Consider the following 18,520-nt stretch of genomic DNA (forward strand, 5'->3'; position numbering starts at 1 on the left):
AAATGAAATCAGGGCGTGTTGCTGATGGTAACACTATACTAATAACTAGAAAGGCAGAGATGTGATCAGAGGCATCAGAGAGAGACGGAGGAGGGAACAGGCCTCCAATCACTTCCTGGGTATGCATGCTGAAGCATCTTGAGGAGAATGGTATTCCATTTGGTGTGAGCCCACAAAACGATTGCAAGACATTAGTGAATATCAAGACATGAAAAGTTCCTTTTCACATTCTCCTTAGTCATATATTTCTCAAAATATTACTTGTTCTTTCCTTCCAATGCAGACTGTGAAAGTCTCAAGGCCAGGGGCAGTGAAACTACCTCCCCTGCTATGGGTCCTTCATATGGAGTCTCTGTTATAAGATGATAGAGGGAACCAGGATAAGAGTGATGAGGAGGGCAAATAACGGGACAGCAAAAGACGAAGGGAAATCTTAGAGGAACAGTGGAAACTTCAGGAAGAAAAACTTGGTGGATTTAGGGCTGTGAGGCTCTGGACAACTGGAGAGAGGGAAGACATTTATAAGGAAGGCTAAATAAAATAAATGACTTAAATAAAGCATAGGAAAAATCCAAACCCCAAATCAAGCCTCCACTTGAATCCTTCTCTAAGGGAAAGTAAAATAGGCAGCAGGATCTGTTTCCCACATATGTAGCTATTTACGACCTCTTCTGTCATGGAGGCTAAGATATAGATATATTTTCCCAAGGTCTGAACTAGCCCCTCATTTCTTTATGTTTTAAATGCTTTGCTCTCCCATACCATGTACCCATTCAAGTGAGAGATGCAGAAATAATTTAAATACACCAGTGCAATGAAAATAAATATTCTTTATTAGGCAGGAGCCAGATGTTCAAAGAATTTCATGATTTAGACATGTCCAGGTATTAGGGTCTGGGGACCAAGGGACTTTCCCTGGAAAGCAAGAAAGGGAGCTCAGTGGTATCTGTGGGCCAGGGCACTGGCCACACCAGCCACCACCTTCTGAAAGGCAGCCTGCACCTGGGGGTTGAAGTCATGGCCAAAGTGGTGGGCCAGCACACACACCAGCACGTTGCCCAGGAGCTGTGGGGAAGAGACAAGAGGTATGTACATGGTTAGCAGAGGGATCCAGCTTAGGCTCAGAGTACCCCAGCCCCATCCACAGATGCAGGTTGTGCACATAGAATATAAGCAGAAACGTACTGGATTTCAGATGCTGCTATTGATGTGACTCTAACCATATCAGCCTGATTTTACATTTAGAAATGTTTCTTTCCTTCTGACCTAAACTGGAACTTAAATATCACGGTTATTCTTTCAAACTATGTAAAGAAGCAATCATATTTTACCCTCCTTGCTTTCAAAGGAAGAGATAAGGGAAAAAATCATTAGACTAAAAAATTTTAGATGGATTAAGAGAAGTGTTCAAATTAAACACTCAAAATTTTAATTGAAACAATCAAGGAAAGTCATTACAGAGAACAAAAAGAGGACAAGCAAAGAGGGTGAAATAAAATAGTCCTGAATAGTCCATATTGGTGCAACTAGAATACCTCTTTCCCATTTTAAACAACATCCGGATGTCCATACCCTTTATGGACAACATGAGCTTGTCCAGAAAAGGGAAGAGAAGGAAACTACCTCATAGACTCACCCTGAAGTTCTCGGGATCCACGTGCAGCTTGTCACAGTGCAGCTCGCTGAGCTTAGCAAAGGCGCCCTTGAGGTCGTCGATGTTTTTCAGGCCATCACTGAAGGAGTTCAGCACCTTCTTGCCATGGGCCTTCACCTTACTGTTGCTCATAATGGCATCAGCAGAAGACAGGTCCCCAAAGGACTGAAAGAACCTCTGAGTCCAGGGGTAGACAACCAGCAGCCTGAGGGGTGAAAACAGCACAGAGGGACAGAGGGAGTCAGTGCCTGTCAGAAGCCCCAGGGACTGAGCCTTCTCCACCTGCCCAGCATCCATTCACTCTCCTTAGGCCTGCCTCGCAACCTGGATACCAACCTGCCCAGGGCCTCACCGCCAACTTCATCCACGTTCACCTTGCCCCACAGGCCATTGACCAGACCCTTCTCCTCAGCACTCAGAAACGACATGGTGTCTGTTTGTGTGGTTGATAGCGAACACAGTTGTGTCAGAAGCAAGTGTAAGCTGGTAGCTATCCCTGCTCTTCCTTTTATGCCCAGGCCTGATCTTACCCTCCCTGCTCCTGTGAGCAGATTGGCCCAGGCCTAGGTGTGGTCCTGCAGGGGGAGGTCTGAATGATGACAGCCATACCTGTCCTCCAAATGTTTCAAAAGCAAATACACACACACACACACACACACACACACACACACACACACATTTTGTTTGACCTGTAGGCTTTGAGTTTCATTTTACTAAATTTAAACCTCCATTAGCTTTACCATTGCTTTACATTCAGACTGTTTCCAAGACTCTATTTCACACTCCTGATCTCAGAGTTCAGGTGTAAGTGTGCAAAGGGAGGTCTGGACATATCTTTTGTAGATATGTCATGAGAGATCCAGAGGCCTTACTAAATAACAATATGGAGTATGTTTATATTTTAAATGTAAAGTACCAAATTGTCAAAGCCATAGCTTTGCTATCTTGACTGACAGAAAGTAGCTAGCACCTACTTAGACTTCCCCTACCATTACTTGTACTCAGAAATGGTTCCCCTAAGTTCTGTTATATCTTCTTCCTTCAGTCTTCTTTGGCCATGAATGTATGGACCACTCTTTTGTGCTGACAACTGCTAGAGCCACCATCTTCCTGGCTTCCGGACAGGAACTGCTGTTCTATCTTACCATTGCTACTTAGCATGACTGAAGAGGGAAATGGACTTCTCCTTTTCTTACTCATGACTCTACAGTGACAAGGCTGAAAGTTGTAATAAGACATAAAAAGCTCAGACTTATCAGAGAAAAATAAGAATAAATGTGGCTATGTTCTGAGCCTCGGGCTCAAATCCTGATCAATATTTGAAGATTCTAGAAAGCTTCTAGACCCAGTGCCCTCCTTTCCTTTTAAACTTATTTCTACCCTGTGAAGGGAAACCACAGGATGTCTGCTTTACCTTGATTCCAGCTCCATTGGGCACTAACATACACACATACACATATGCACACATGTGCACACACGTGCACACACACACACACGCACACACACACAGAGTCCCCGAGAGAGAGAGATAATTTTTTAAATTTTATTTTTCTCCAGTATGTCAAGTTTGCACAGTTCTTAATGTTTTGAACCAGGATGGGCCTAGTCTGAGTGTAATGAAGAGTATGACTTCAAGATTCTCTTCATGACTATCCATCCTGAAGAAGATTCTCTTGATTGTCATCCAGAGGTATGTCGTTTTACGTGTTTCAAAAATGACACTGAACCAAAACACTTTTGTACATGCAGTAGTGTTCAATTTTAAATCCCCTTTAGTCATCTAGGCATTTCAACAATCTAATACATATTTTCCTGGGTCAAGAAAGTTATCTTTTACACTTCTCTTCCAGATGCACAATCTCTCAATTACTTCAGTTTAGTATCCTTTCAAAAATTAAATTAAATTAAATTCATAAAATTAAATAAAGCAAAAATACCCTAAGAAGAGCAGAACTCAGAAAAGTTATGGACATACAGTTTTTAAAAGTCGTAGCCTTATATGAAAAGCATTAAGTCAACCTAGCCATAACTTTGATAAAGTATGTGGTAATTATTACAAGATACTTAATGTTTCAGTTTATAATTGCCACTGGTATTTCCTCCACTGGGCTCAAGCTTTTATTGACATCGCTAAGTTGGCCATGGTGTTGACTAATGAAAAGCAAAGGGGCAATTTTTTCCCAAGTTAAATATGAAACTGTATATCTCCAGGGGCAGAATCTTGACTTCATTCTGGGAACTTTTACAAATATGTAAGGCATTAGTTCATAAGGCCCAATGTCCAGCACACAAGGAACAGAAAGCAAATCTCTGATCAGTGTTTTACTTCCCTGTGTGCTTCCTCATTGCATATTGTAGCATCCATACCGGAGGAACTCTATGCAATGGTCCCTTGCTCAGATTGTTCTCTAGTTCCACAGTTCGAAGATGGGGAATAATCACTTATTCATCCACTGACTATTTCATTTAGTATATATTCACTCACTGCCTATGGAGGAACATAACAGAGCACAGTAGTCATATAGGGCAGTATAAAATGGTCAGACACATTTATACAGCATAGAATGTGAGTGTGATGGATAAGAAGAAATGTTAAAAATAAGTAGAAGGGATGGGTTTGGAAGGATTTCCTTAGGCAATATTGGAAAGTTCTTTAAGGCCAGGGTCCAAAGGCCTCACAAGTAATAAACAAACATTGAATTTTGTCTAAAATGGGAGGGTGGGAGCAGGAATTATTTATGAGAGTGTTTGGGGCAAGTAAAAGATGGAAGTTATTCCTTAGAGCAGGAGCACTTGAGGAAGTGTGGTATTGAAAGCTACACTGCAAGCAAGGCATGTAGGCAAAAAAAGAAACAGGACAGTGTCTTGATCATTCATTATGTCTCCAGCTGAGCACAGTATTTTTTTAGTAAATGTTGGAAATAGATCAAAGCATTAGCCTGAAGGCTATGTCTTTTGTGTGAAGCCTTCCACAGAGGCCCTGTAATGCCAGTATTCTCTATGTATTTAAAACTTTCTGGACAATGCAAATGCTCAGGAGGGAGAAGTGTCCTACATTAGTGACTATGCATGGTGCCCCTCCTTTTCTCATTTTCCTTGACCTCTTTGAATAAAACACAAGAGCTTCCTATCTGTAGATCCTAAGGGATTTAGCATACCTCCAGACTAAAATAAAATAAAATAAAATAAAATAAAATAAAATAATGAAATGAATCAGGAAGTTGAGTTAAAGTTCTTTATTAGACAGAAGTCATACCCTTGAAGGTGGACATTATTTCATCGAGTTCAGAAGATCGAATTTAGGGAACTAGGTTCTTCCAGTGGTCACCAGAAAATAGGCCATGACCTCAATGGTACTTGTGGGCCAAGGCATTGGCCACACCAGCCACCACCTTCTGAAAGGCAGCCTGCACCTGGGGGTTGAAGTCATGGCCAAAGTGGTGGGCCAGCACACACACCAGCACGTTGCCCAGGAGCTGTGGGGAAGACATAGATAGAAAAATATACATGATTAACAGAGAAATCAAGCTTGGCTTCTGAGAAACTGAGCCAACAATCTTTTTTTTTCCTGCCCATGCTGTAGCCCAAATTGATCTTCAGGTTATCTCCATAGGCAGAAATGAGTAACCATATATGTATGTATACTGTATAGTTTTGTTATATATGTTTTATATAATAAGGAACAAATTAATTAGTCTGATGATGGCTGTCTTAGCAACTACTGCTTCCCTACTTCCCTACTTCTGGTCTACCATCCTCAGATATTCACTTTCCTTTCCTTTCCATTGAGTCTTGATTCCATAAAATTCCAATTATTCTTTAATTCTGAACTGATTTTTGGACTCTAGATGACATCTTGAGCCTCTCCCCTTTGAGGAGCCCTTCCAATCCCCATTTGGAGAGATAGAAAGACTATTCCAAGTGTAGAAGTAGAAGATGAGAGCTAGTATGTATAATTTGGGTACTGAGTAGGGAAAAAAGTTAGGGAGAAAAAGAGAGAAGCAAAAGATAAACTATTAAGTAAGAGCTTGATTAAAAAAAAAAACAAGAATGTGAGAAAGGAAACGACATGGAATACTGAATGAAAAATATAAAACTACATACATTTTGAAAAGCATTCAATGATGATATATTCTAAAGTAAAAAGGAAGCTGGAGGGTGAACAGGTAGGTAAAGGAACCAGAGTAGAAGACTAGAAAGTGAAAAGAAAAAACAAATGGAAGATATCCTAGACTCACCCTGAAGTTCTCGGGATCCACGTGCAGCTTGTCACAGTGCAGCTCGCTGAGCTTAGCAAAGGCGCCCTTGAGGTCGTCGATGTTTTTCAGGCCATCACTGAAGGAGTTCAGCACCTTCTTGCCATGGGCCTTCACCTTACTGTTGCTCATAATGGCATCAGCAGAAGACAGGTCCCCAAAGGACTGAAAGAACCTCTGAGTCCAGGGGTAGACAACCAGCAGCCTGAGGGGTGAAAACAGCACAGAGGGACAGAGGGAGTCAGTGCCTGTCAGAAGCCCCAGAGACTGAGCCTTCTCCACCTGCCCAGCATCCATTCACTCTCCTTAGGCCTGCCTCGCAACCTGGATACCAACCTGCCCAGGGCCTCACCGCCAACTTCATCCACGTTCACCTTGCCCCACAGGCCATTGACCAGACCCTTCTCCTCAGCACTCAGAAATCCCATGTTGTCTGTTGGTGTGGTTGCCAGCGAACACAGTTGTGTCAGAAGCAAGTGTAAGCTGGTAGCTATCCCTGCTCTTCCTTTTATGCCCAGGCCTGATCTTACCCTCCCTGCTCCTGTGAGCAGATTGGCCCAGGCCTAGGTGTGGTCCTGCAGGGGGAGGTCTGAATGATGACAGCCATACCTGTCCTCCAAATGTTCTAAATGTTTCAAAAGCAAATACACACACACACACACACACACACACACACACACACACTGGAATATTACTCCGCCATCAGAAAAGAGTGAAATGTTGCCATTTGCAATAATGTGGATGGAACTATAGTGTATTACACTAAGCAAAACGAATCAGACAAAGACAAATACTATATGATTTCACTCACATGTTGAATTTAAGAAGCAAAATACATGGAATGGAAGAAAAAATGAAAGAAGATAGAAACAGAGAGGGGGACAAACCACAAGAGACTCTTAACTGTAGAGAACAAACTGAGGGTTGCTGGAGGAGAGGTTGGGGGGATGGGCTAAATGGGTGATGGGCATTAAGGATGGCACTTGTGTTGAACACTGGGTGTTACATGTAAGTGATGAATCGCTGAATTCTACTCTTGAAACCAATACTACGCTATATATTAAGTTAAATTTGAATAAAATCTTGGAAGAAAAACAAAAACAGAAAACTTTGTAATATATTTGTGAGGTAGGAATTATTATTCCACTTTACAAACAAGGAAATTCATTCTGGGAAATGTTGACTAAACTTTTCGAGGGGATGGGGATGTAATTTGATCTTTTCCTGCTATTCCCAAAGCCCAGGCTTTTTGCTTCTATGCCAGGGGCTTGGGTATTGGAATTTGAAGTGATGGCCACAAAAATGGCTGTGCTCAACTGCCAGCTCCATACAAGGGACTCTCGGCATTTTCTGTTCTGAGAATAGGTTTTCCTCTTTTCATTCACCAGACAGGGAACCTGGCTATCGTCTGTGACTTCACTACTCTCTACTGCACTCTCTTCCAAGTCCTGCGGTATCTTTGCCACAATGATACCTTACTTTTTTCTTAGTTTAATTGCCCCTGTGAAGTTCGGTCCTTTGCCCTCATTCTAATCACAGCACATTCCTATGGATAGATCCATGTTAGACCCTGTCTTGTCAGTTCTATATCCATGCATGGATCAGTTTCCCTAAAATTCCCTATTCACTATGTTACTCGTGTGTGCAAAAAATTTCACTGGTACTTTGCTTATAATGATAGTTTCTTTTCTGCTTTTTCCTGGCAGCAGTGTCCCTAATTTTATGCCGCTGTGCTGCTTTCAAGGGACTGATTCCTCCTCTGTCACTTAGACCCTGCATTTGTCATTTTCCCACATTAATGGCCTTTTGTCTCCACCAAAGGAATTGGAAACATGTTCCAGGTCACAGAACTAGCAGGTGAGATACAGATTCAAATCAAAGCAGTTACTTCCTATGCCTTAGAGACAGTTCCTCCATTAATACCACTGAAGACACTAGGGAAAGTTTAGAGCATGGTCCTTGCCTAGGTCTCTGGGTAGTCCCATTTGAACTTTATTACAGCTGATAAAAACATGTTTCTTATATTAAATGGAAGCAAAATATAGCACCAAAGAGCTCTGAGCCTATACAGTCCCCTCTGTGAACCCCAACTCACTACAACATTCTTCTTACATTTCTCTAGAGTATCTCCATTCACTCCCTTTTGCTGAAGACATTATTCAACTCGAGTCTACCTTCCCTTCCTAGAAGTACCTTCGTTTGAAGCTACTTTTTTTAAGTTTATTGATTTATTTTGAGAGAGAGAGGGAGACAGAGAGACAGAGAGAGAGAACAAGTGGGGGAGGGGCAGAGAGGGAAGGAGAGAGAGAGAATCTAAAGCAGGCTCCATGACTTCAGTGTAGAGCCCAATGCAGGACTTGAACGTACGAACTGTGAGATCATGACCTGAGCTGAAACCAAGAGTTGGATGCTTAATTGACTGAGCCACCCAGGTGCCCAAAGCCACTCTTATCTTGAAGAATCTTATAAGGCTCTCTTCTCTATCCTCCCCAAACTCCTTATTTCAAATAACCCCGTTCCTTATAGGATTGCTTTCTTTTAGTTGAATCAACATAAGAGATAAAGACAGAGAGAGAAAACAAGGATGTTTCTTATAGAGCACAATGTTTATTTTATTTTTATCATATAGCACTTAAGTAAGGAGGCAGGACACTGCCCATCTGCAGGAGATTGATTCTTGGAACACAGGGCCATCCAGTAGGTGCCAACATGGTTAGATAAGCACCTCAGTGGTACCTGTGGGCCAGAGCATTAGCCACAGCAGCGGTCAGCTTCTGCCAAGCAGCCTGCACCTGTGGAGTAAACTCCTTGCTGAAGTGAGTTGCCAAGACAATCAAAATCATGTTGCCTAGAAGCTGGGGAGAGAGTGGGGATAAAAAGAAAATGGTACCTAGTGAACAGAAAGCCTCAAACTGGTCACATCCATTATCTTCCTGATAAGAGATTGAGTAACTTTCAGGGTCATGATCCCACAGAAGTTTACCATAATATGCTTGACATCGGCATCAATATGACTCCTAGCCCTGAACTTTCCATTGTGTCTGGCCTTCTCTCATTTGCCCTGCCAGCTTCCACATTAGAATATTGCTATGGATGGCTTCTCTTTTGTAGAGACTCTGTCTTTTTTTTAAGTAGGATTATAGTACTGCAAGTATAGTCTAAGTCCCCAGATAATATGTACATTCAAATTGTTTGGTCACTCACATGACAAAGAATCTTCTGCCATGTATACGAGAGCATTCCATCACTGCTAAAGGGGGCAGGGTTCACAATCATCCATTGAAAAGATTGCTGTTATTTTGTCTTGCTTAGTCCAGGTTCTAAACTCAAGAATCATGCATAAATGTATTCATCATTTTTAGACAAAATTTCAATTACCAAAGGTAAGGCATTCTTCTTCCTGTAATTGTATGCTCAGGCCAAAACCATTTAACTCAGTTGTGGCCAATGTTCTTCCCTGGTCATAATAATTGTTTCAGAAATATAAGATGGCCAGTGGTCTCCACTGGTCACAATAATTATCCTACTCCATCTTAACTATGGAGTAGTTAACATCCAAACTACGTTTGGAACAACCTAACTACCAAAATCAAGCTCTTCCTTAAATATTACATCCCAACAATTACCTTCATAGAATCAGACTTAAGTACCTGTGTTTCCTAACGTACCCACAATGCAAATATCTGGGGTGAAGGAACAGAGCACAAGCATGCCTAGAACTCACCTTGAAGTTCTCAGGATCCACATGCATCTTGTCACAATGCAGCTCACTCAGCTCAGCAAAGGTGTCCTTGAGGTCATCCATATGTTTAACAGCATTTCCAAAGGAGGTCAGTACCTTCTTGCCATGGGCCTTGACCTTGGGGTTGCCCATTATGGCAGACTCAGAGGATAAGTTGCCAAAATTGTCAAAGAATCTCTGGGTCCATGGATAAACAACCAGGAGCCTGTGGGATGATCATAGTCACAGACCAGATAGGAAGTCACAGTATGTAAGAAACCTGACCAATTCCCCTTTCAGGAACACTTTCTGCCTTCCTGCCCCCTTCCAGTGCCTACCTTCCCAGGACCTCGCCTCCAACCAACTCCACGTTCACCTTGGCCCACAGGCTAACAACAGCAGCCTTCTCTTCAGCCGTAAAATGCACCATGGTATCTGGGAGCTTACTGGTGATCACTAAGGTGCCAAAAGCAAGTCGGTGCTGCTGCTTCTCTGTGTGGCCTTTTATTCATCACTTCTAGTTTCCAGGCCCTTGCTTCTCCCAATGAGGTGAGACTATTGGTCAAGTGTGGGTTGTCACCACCAGGGTGGGGTTTGGACAAGGGAGGGTCAGCAGGATGGACATTTGTGTCTCTGATAGTGTTGGGTGGCTCTATCAGGGGGATTCTTCTGCCCTTCCCCACCATCCACTATGCATATCGTATCTCAGTCTTCCCACCCCATCAGCCCTGAGATGACCTGCAGGCTGACCATGAGGCATGACTAGAATTCAGAGGAGTAAGAATTAGAGATCTTCTGGGCATTGTGTCAGGTGTTTACAAGACATCACTCTGTTGTTTTCTTTGGGTATAAAAGAAGCCATAGCTTTTCTTGGTCACCAGTTTTCCTAAAGCTTAAATGAGGCTTATACTTTTATAAGTGAAGAAGAAAAGATCCCAATCCAGCTTCAGTTCAGAAATAGGACAGGTAAAAACTAAGTAATTTGGAGAACTGAGTACTGCCTGATTGTTGGCGAGTTCTATTAAAATATATGTGCATCTCCTTGTCTGAACAATTTTGTTCATTCTGATTATACACACAGTGTCTCTGGCCAATGTGAACTATTCACTCAGTTGTTTCAGAAGATACAGATTTGAGTATTGGAGAAAACTGAGTGTTCCACAGAACATATTAGACTCTGTGGCCACAGCTAGGGATTAGGGGAGTTGTCTTTGGCATTTATTGTATCTACACTCCTTTGTTGTGGTTAACCATTCCTCATTTCTAATCAGGCAGAGGCAATCCTCACTGACAGTGTTTCACACACTACTATCCTGTAGCCTAATAATGTGCTTTGGTCTCATGCGTCTCAAACAAGCATTTATAGGTCTAGATGGGGCACACTTCCAGGGAGAGAGGAAATGGCTTATATTATATATATATATATTTAAATATAATATATAATTATATATATATTTTATATTATATATGTATTTATATTTATATATATATATATAATAAAATATAAATATATATCATATTATATAAAATATAAAATATACATATATGTATTTTTTTTCTCTCTCTCTCTATCTCAGAGTTTATTGTTCCCATGTTTTAAGCTCCAGGAAGCTGGTTTGTTTGTTTCTCCCAGAGATGACTCTTACAAAAATTTTTTTTCTCAATTTAAGAAATAATCTCCATGTGTATTTACAAAGGTACTCTAACATGTAAAGAGTTCAGCCTAATATATTAGTGTTGGATTTCTGCTAGTATAAAAGAAATCCTTTGTCTGTTTGATATAGTGAAGGCTTTTATCAATTTATCTTGGGAAAAAAACTTACATTTACACTGTGGATAAGAATTGTTAAGGTGCTGGAAGCTACTTTATCATGACAGACTTGATTATCTGTGAGCTCTCAAGTCCAAGCTGTGCTGATGTGAACACTTTGGTACAGAGATATAAAGAAAAAATGTGTGAATCAATCCCAAAAAGATTTCTTCAAGGGAAGAAGTCAATGACATAAAAGAAACCCAAGGAAATGTTGACCACAGCCAGGAATCCCACCTACCCTTAGCCATGTGCATGGTCGGAGGGAAAGGCTCAGGGCCCTTGTTCCCTGATGGCCCTGGTGCTTGTTTGGCCCACTGTGTGCACACTGGGACCCCACAGACTTGGGGATATCTGCATCTCTGAATGTTGGCAAATAGCCTCCCACATTTCCAGCAAACCAACAATGATTCTGGTAGTTACCTCTAACTCCTGCTTTTCTCTCACCTTCTTTAGACAATTACTTTGCAAGAATTTTTTACTTCTCCCGTTCATGGCTGTTTCACACTTCCACCTTATTTCCATGCTCACTGTTCCCACCGCTGTCTGGAAGCTTATCGCATTGATGCTAGATCATCATCACAGTCATCTATCAGTTTTCTGGTCATTCATCCATCACGTATTTAAAAAGCACATATTGACCGAGGCCAATAATGCCATGCATTGTTTTAAAAACTGAGAATCTTGGGGATCCTGGGTGGCTCAGTTGGTTAAGCATCTGACTTCAGCTCAGATCATGATCTCACCGGTCTTGAGTTCTGGCCTGCTTGGACTTTTCCCTCTTCCTGCTCATCCCCCTCTCTCAAAAATAAATAAACATTTAAAAATAAAAAAAAAAACAACTGGAAATCCTGGAAAAAAACAAAACAATGTATCTAGTCTCATCATGCTCACATTCTAGTGGGTAGAGGATACTGACACTAATAATTAAATCAGCAAAGAAGTTCAGATGGTGTTTGTTATATGACGAGGAACAAAATGCATCTGATGACATGGTGGCAAGTGACTAGACAAAAATAATGTAAGGACAGAGGTCTGAAAGGAAGATACATTTGAACTGGGACCTTGATGACAATATGGAGCCAGGCATAAGTAGTTTCCTGGAAGCCAGGAAAGGCAAGTGTGAAACTTGGAGGCTGGACAGAAAAGGAGAAAGAAAGAAGAAAGAAAGAAAGGAAGGAAGGAAGGAAGGAAGGAAGGAAGGAAGGAAGGAAGGAAGAAAGAAAAGCCTAACACGACAAGCCTAAGGCATGACAAGATCTGAGAGAGAGAGATGTTAAGGGAAGAGTGGGAAGGAGCAAAGTTGGATGACGGCCCCAGGCCTCACCATTTGGGCACCTGAGGGTAGAGTGTGGGTATTTTACACTAAGGCCTGGGAAACGAGCAGAGATTTGTAAACCTGGCATCAGCGTGATTGCTAATCTACTCAACACCCACAGCGAGGCTAACTTTCTCACTGTCCTGTCCATCACATTACAGCTTTGTCTATAACTCGAAATTAACTTCTGGTCAGAGGAATACTCCTGTGATCCTCCCCAACTATTCTGTGCAATATCTTTCCTTTCCCTTTTGATCTCTCAGCGGTCATCTGCTTCGCTGAGCTGCCTTCTCAGCTTCTTCTGGTTCATCTCCCCCCACCTAAATCCCCACTTCTCTGAGTAGTTTATAGGGATCTCCCGTCTTTGAAACACTGTAGCAAATCTGCTGGCTCCCGCATGCTGTCTCCTGATGGTATGCAGTCAATTTAATGTCCCCAGCGGCTCTCACCACTTAAGCCACAAAGTTCTTTCCTAAAGCCCAGGGCCGGTTCTTTGGAGGTGATTTCAAAGAGTTATCCCCCTGCTCAGACCTCCAACCCCTCCCATCCCTAATCTATCCTCACAAGAGCTTGTGACAAACCAGCTGCTTTTAGAAAACATGTTCCCCCCTGTTAGCAGAATGGAATTGCAGCCCTTGCCTGGACCTTGACCTTTTGAGAACTGGGTTAATTTTCCCTAGAAGAATCCCCACTGGTACTCTATCTCCATCCTTGGTCTTCACCAGAGTCCTCACTCAGACCCATGTAATCATCTGGTTCAGAGGAGTTCTTGTCCTGTGACACCCATCCTCTCTCATCACAGCTTTCCCCATGCCCCCAGCCATATGTCATTAGCTTTAACTTGAAGAGCCCCTAAGTGTATGTTTTCCCCAAATGTATGTCCCAAGCATATATTCCTTTCATTGTCCTATTGTTTTCTTATTTTCTTGCCAAAATCTTTACGGCATACAAATATTGAATGGAGAGACTACACGCACGCACACACACACACACACACACACACACACACACTCACAGCGCAACAAATAATTCCCGGGATTCTCACAAGTGTAACAGCAAATGGGAAAAGTAGAACTGAAGACAATCAGTAAAGAATTCTTAGCAGAGCACTATTATTACCATTGCTATTATTATTATCATTACTACTACTGCTACCACTCCTATTGCTATTGTTTGAAAATAAAGCTCTTCTTTGCTGACTCTACAATACTAAACAGGGGACTCAGCGATCCCAGTTTCCCAGGAGCTGTGGAGGTGGCAAGAGGTAACAGATATGTACGAGGGACAGAGTGTTCCAGGTGGGTCTCCAGGTATCTGGCCAGCCAATTTCCATTTAGAACCACACTAATGTCAATTTCCCACAAAGCCTGAGGTCTTGCCTGGTGACTAAACACAAGTGTGTTCTCCTTGCTGGACTAACCCCTGGCCATGATTCCACTTTTTCTTTCTTCTCCCCATGACCAACCTCCTATTTTGTGGGCTGAAAAACAAGGACCCACAGGTTTCTTTCCCATAGCCACTCCAGGACACATGTTCTTGCCATTTCCCTCCCTCAGAGACGATCTGCCCCACCTTAGGATTTATAGGATTTAAGTTTGAAATGGGTCTCTAGGAGCAATTTTGTACAAGTGTCCAGCCTATATATGAATAACCTTAGCAATGTATTTGTGAACCGTAGGTTCCTTCTTTATATAGAGCCAACATTTGCCTGCATAGATATTTCTCCTTGGCCTTGTTTTTTCTGCCTCCAGGAGAGAAAAAAAGTAAAGTTCAAGTTACCAATAGTCATTTTTCTTCACCTCTATACAAGTCTCTTCTAAAAACAAAGAATTCAAACAGGTCCCTGTAGATTTCGAGAAGTGCTCCTTAGGCCCTTTGATCTTAGTTCAGTTCTCTCAACTCCAGTGTTTCCAAATCTTCCCCTTCTCACAGCCATCCTAGATTGCAGTCAGGTCAGTGCTCAGTTGTCTAAGCTGTCCCAAAGCTAAAAGAGGGTGTGAACATCTCCTAGATTTACCTGAAGTTCTTAGGGTCTACTTGTGACATATCACAGCATTGCTTACTCAAATGGACAAAAGTGGCCTTAAGATCATCCAGGTGCTATGAGGACAATTTATATCTCATTGCGAGTGGGACACAATTATATTAGCAATGATCTCTTTAAGGGGGCAATATTTGAGCTGAGGTCACAATGGCATGAAGTTGCTGCCATGGGAAGATACTAAGAAAGAAAGGTTCTGGAAGTTGGAATAGCAAATGTAAAACTCTAAGGCAGGAAAACACACACCCTCCCACACATACGCAATGTACCTGTATATGCAGAGAGACAAATAGTGGGTCAATGGTGTTGACATGGAAATAGCAAAGAAAAGAGTGGTCGGAGATGATAGTAGAGGTAACACATGCTTACAGCTCTTCAGGATTAGCTTCATTATCTTGAGTAGGAAGCCATTAGAGAATTTTAATCATGATACTGATACCATTTCTAATCTGTTTGTACTCTTGTCTAGATTAATATTGCAAGAATATCTTGTTCCTTCCCAAACTGTTTTGCTCAAGTGGGTTTTATAGACTACTGAGAAATATGAGAGCCCATTCAAATATTAAATACTCTGATGTTGAAGGCATGCGTTTTGTGTGCATGCGTGTGTGTGTGTGTGTGTGTGTGTACGTGTTCACAATCCATGAGGACAGCAAGAAAAAAGGGCTGATGGAGGGAAGATGTGCCCAGGGGAGAAATAAGAAAAAACACAGGAAAAGAATAAATCCTGCCATTTTAATTTAGAAAATAGAGAGATGTTTAAAATAGAGAATAAGACAAATGCAGGATTCAAAAGTGTTAGATACTGTAAGTGTTTGCAGAAGGTGCTCTATACATGTGTTTTAAGTGTGTGAGTGACTGCAAGCGAATGGTGCATCAGTGACTCCTGTCTATTCTGCTCTGTTGTTATATGAGACTGTGGGACTCCTGAAAATGCCAAAGAAACTCCAGAGGCTGTTGAATTGGAGCCGCCATGACCTCATGTGCCCCATCCAAGAAGCCTACATTTGGGGAACTCTTCAGGGTGGGTGCATGCGGGAAAGATTCTGGGGAAGAAGCAGTAGTAAAGATCAGTGAAATGGGAGTAGAAAGGAGATTCAGTCTTTTGAAACTTATTATTTGTTGAGTCAGTTTGAGCTTTCTAGAGACTTCTTCAACACGCTGAGGTTTGAAATGATTGCCATGAGAGCAGTTGTGCTCTTTCCAGCTTCAAAGTAAGAGGTATCTGGGCATTTTTTTCCCTGTCAATAGAGACAGAGTCCTTTTTTCTTACTCACCAGACAAGAAACTGGCTATCATCTGTGACTTCCTCACTATCTGTCAATCAATTTCCAAGTCCTGCTGAATCTTTGTCCTGCCTGTTCTTTTCCCAATCACTTCATCATCACATCAAGTTGCTACGGCTAGTCCCAAGTCTATACTTCTCTGATCGGGTATGCACCCACATATGTATCAATTTTATTAAAACTTATTATTCATATTCCCCTCCTGAACAATAATTTTGACTGTTTCCCTGAACATAAAATAATACTAACTCCCTTCTCTTCATTACCTGGTCTCTCTAAATGCTTTCCAAAATGATTATATCATTCCTTTGTTTTGAAAAAACACCCATCTCCGGGGAGCCTGGGTGGCTCAGTCCGTTAAGATCACGATCTTGTGGTCTCTGACTTCAAGGCCCACAGCAGGCTCTGTGCTGACAGTTCAGAGCCTGGAGCCTGCTTTGGATTCTGTGTCTCCCTCTCTCTGCCCACCTCCCCCCGCCCCTCACCCCCCTCCCATACCTCTGTATCTTTCTCTCAAAAGTAAATAAACATTAAAAAGAAAATTTAAAAAAAATACCCATTCCTCAGAGGGACTCTGCTGTTCATGCCCAATTTGATACTTCATCCCCGCCCCCCCCACCTTGCTTCCCTCCTGCACCTATCCCTACTGGCTCCAACCAGTATGCAATTCACATCTCAAACCCCTCCCTGGCCCCCACCAGCAGCCTGCAATGACTTGAAGATGGTTGATGAGGCTTGGGTTAAAACAGTAAAAAGGAAGAATTGTAAATATCCTCCACATTAAGTGAAGAGTTGCAATAATGTATCATTCTGTTGTTCAGCCAATCTTTACAAGAAGAGGCCACCGCCCTTCTTGGTTTTCAAATCTCTTAAGATTATATTGGGCACACAATTTAATACTTCTTAAAATAGGAACAATGTCTCTATCTAACATCAAAAGGAAGCAGAATAGGAAAAAATATGTAGATTAGGGCAGGATTGGATGTTACTCCAGTGTTTTTTAATCCATTTTATATAGTCTTTTAATCCATTTAGGTATTTTCCTTACTTACCTAAGTAACAGAATATTCCCTTGGAGTCATCTGGCAGCAGTCTGGAAGATTCCATGTATTTTCCAATTTGTCTCTGAGCACACAGGTGTTCAGGCTGGTTGGGGGAGAAGGGTGCCAATGTTTGTTCAATGCAGAGAGTAGTTGAAGATTCCGTGGGATGGGCTGCAGATTAAGAGAGTTGTCTCTGGCATGTGCTGGATCTACCCTTACTTGCTATGTTTAACTTCTCTTTATTTCTAGTAAGCAGAAGCAATCTTCACTGACAGGATGCCACACACTACTGTCCCTGTAACCTATGGTACTTTGGTCTCAAGCATCTCAAGCAAGCATTTATAGGACCAGACAGGACTCACTTTCAACGGGAAAGGGAATGGTTCATTTTATTTTATTTTTTCTCTCAGGGTCTATTACTCCTGCCTGTAGAGTTCTAGGAAACCGGCTTGTTTGTTTCTCCCTAAGATTGCTCCTTAAACGAATAACACTGGAAAATCCACTTCCATGTTACTTACAGGATACTCTAAATTTTAAAGAACTCAACCTACTACATGAAAGCTGAATTTCTGCTACTAGAGAATTACTCTTTTCAAACATTCATTCTCTTGTGTTCTGAGACCCTCATTTAATATCTGTTTGTTGAATAACTGTCATCATTGCTCTAAGTACTGGAGACTTAAGATAAATGAGGAAGAGAAAAAAACTTTCCTCTTAACATTTATAACATGGCATAGAAGATATAGAAAATGGATAATTAAGCCAATCTACAAAATAATTTCAGTTAATATCATTTGCTATGAAAAAATTAATATCTGGACCTAATGAGGAGCCATGATTACACCAGGCAGGATGAGTCCCTCTGAGGAGGTAGTATTTGAGCTGGATCCAGAATGAAAAGAAGGAATTTGTCATGAGGAAATATTGGGATAAAAGGTCTGAAAGCTGGAATAGGGAATCCAAACCTCTGAGTTAGGTACAACAAACCCTTGGGATGCTGGAGATAAGAATAATGGGCTGGTGCAGGTAATATGTAAAGGTAAGAAGAAGCAGGAACTGTTGCAAAGGAAGCATTAAACCAAATAACTTAAGACTTGTCTTCAGTGGTAGAGTGTAAGAAGCCATTACGGGATTTTAATCTTGGCAATGACATAACCTCCTAACCTCTGTACTCATAGCCAGATTAATATTCCAAGAATATCTGGTCCATCACAACATTGTTTTGCTCACATGGCTTTTATTGCCTATTGACAACAATTAGTCCTTTTTTCATCTATTAAAAATCTGAGTCATCCAGACCTGTGTGCCTATGTGTGCACATGCACGTGTGTGTGTTAATTATGAAGTTGTTATCATGTAAATAGTCCTGAACTGGCAACTTCAAGATCAAA

At 41.6% G+C, this 18,520-nt stretch overlaps 3 protein-coding genes across 5 annotated transcripts; all 3 read right to left on the reverse strand.

Moving 5' to 3' along the window:
• Window positions 1–810: 810 nt before the first annotated feature.
• LOC101098159 (hemoglobin subunit beta-1) lies at window positions 811–2,150 on the reverse strand. Its single transcript, XM_003992882.5, has 3 exons — window positions 1,991–2,150; window positions 1,637–1,859; window positions 811–1,065 (listed from the first exon to the last, which is right to left on the reverse strand). The coding sequence occupies exons 1-3, from the start codon at window positions 2,080–2,082 to the stop codon at window positions 937–939; spliced, it is 444 nt and encodes a 147-aa protein (XP_003992931.3). The 5' UTR covers window positions 2,083–2,150; the 3' UTR covers window positions 811–936.
• A 2,725-nt stretch (window positions 2,151–4,875) lies between these two features.
• LOC101091307 (hemoglobin subunit beta-A/B) lies at window positions 4,876–6,406 on the reverse strand. Its single transcript, XM_003992857.4, has 3 exons — window positions 6,247–6,406; window positions 5,893–6,115; window positions 4,876–5,130 (listed from the first exon to the last, which is right to left on the reverse strand). The coding sequence occupies exons 1-3, from the start codon at window positions 6,336–6,338 to the stop codon at window positions 5,002–5,004; spliced, it is 444 nt and encodes a 147-aa protein (XP_003992906.2). The 5' UTR covers window positions 6,339–6,406; the 3' UTR covers window positions 4,876–5,001.
• Window positions 6,407–8,497: 2,091 nt separating this feature from the next.
• LOC101091558 (hemoglobin subunit epsilon-2) lies at window positions 8,498–10,165 on the reverse strand. Of its 3 annotated transcripts, none has more exons than XM_019813043.2 (3): window positions 9,970–10,165; window positions 9,635–9,857; window positions 8,498–8,702 (listed from the first exon to the last, which is right to left on the reverse strand). In XM_019813043.2, the coding sequence occupies exons 1-3, from the start codon at window positions 10,059–10,061 to the stop codon at window positions 8,637–8,639; spliced, it is 381 nt and encodes a 126-aa protein (XP_019668602.1). In that variant the 5' UTR covers window positions 10,062–10,165; the 3' UTR covers window positions 8,498–8,636. The 3 variants fall into 3 exon arrangements, with proteins under 3 accessions (XP_019668602.1, XP_003992907.1, XP_023095262.1); XM_003992858.3 differs by having other exon boundaries at window positions 8,498–8,765; window positions 9,970–10,155; XM_023239494.2 differs by lacking the exon at window positions 8,498–8,702 and adding an exon at window positions 8,772–9,230 and having other exon boundaries at window positions 9,970–10,163.
• Window positions 10,166–18,520: the final 8,355 nt, after the last annotated feature.

This window comes from Felis catus, chromosome D1 (assembly GCF_018350175.1).
Source record: "Felis catus isolate Fca126 chromosome D1, F.catus_Fca126_mat1.0, whole genome shotgun sequence".
Classification (NCBI taxonomy): domain Eukaryota; kingdom Metazoa; phylum Chordata; class Mammalia; order Carnivora; family Felidae; genus Felis; species Felis catus.

What these genes read in the sequence shown, in the direction of transcription:
- LOC101091558 (XM_003992858.3), bottom strand. Translation starts at nt 10,061, where the DNA reads ATGGTGCATTTTACGGCTGAAGAGAAGGCTGCTGTTGTTAGCCTGTGG. An exon ending in GGAGGCGAGGTCCTGGGAAG is followed by an intron (nt 9,858 to 9,969) that starts GTAGGCACTGGA and finishes ATCATCCCACAG; the next exon opens with GCTCCTGGTTGTTTATCCAT. An exon ending in TGGATCCTGAGAACTTCAAG is followed by an intron (nt 8,766 to 9,634) that starts GTGAGTTCTAGG and finishes CTCTCTCCCCAG; the next exon opens with CTTCTAGGCAACATGATTTT.
- LOC101098159 (XM_003992882.5), bottom strand. Translation starts at nt 2,082, where the DNA reads ATGTCGTTTCTGAGTGCTGAGGAGAAGGGTCTGGTCAATGGCCTGTGG. An exon ending in GGCGGTGAGGCCCTGGGCAG is followed by an intron (nt 1,860 to 1,990) that starts GTTGGTATCCAG and finishes TTCACCCCTCAG; the next exon opens with GCTGCTGGTTGTCTACCCCT. An exon ending in TGGATCCCGAGAACTTCAGG is followed by an intron (nt 1,066 to 1,636) that starts GTGAGTCTATGA and finishes TCTTCCCCACAG; the next exon opens with CTCCTGGGCAACGTGCTGGT.
- LOC101091307 (XM_003992857.4), bottom strand. Translation starts at nt 6,338, where the DNA reads ATGGGATTTCTGAGTGCTGAGGAGAAGGGTCTGGTCAATGGCCTGTGG. An exon ending in GGCGGTGAGGCCCTGGGCAG is followed by an intron (nt 6,116 to 6,246) that starts GTTGGTATCCAG and finishes TTCACCCCTCAG; the next exon opens with GCTGCTGGTTGTCTACCCCT. An exon ending in TGGATCCCGAGAACTTCAGG is followed by an intron (nt 5,131 to 5,892) that starts GTGAGTCTAGGA and finishes TCTTCCCCACAG; the next exon opens with CTCCTGGGCAACGTGCTGGT.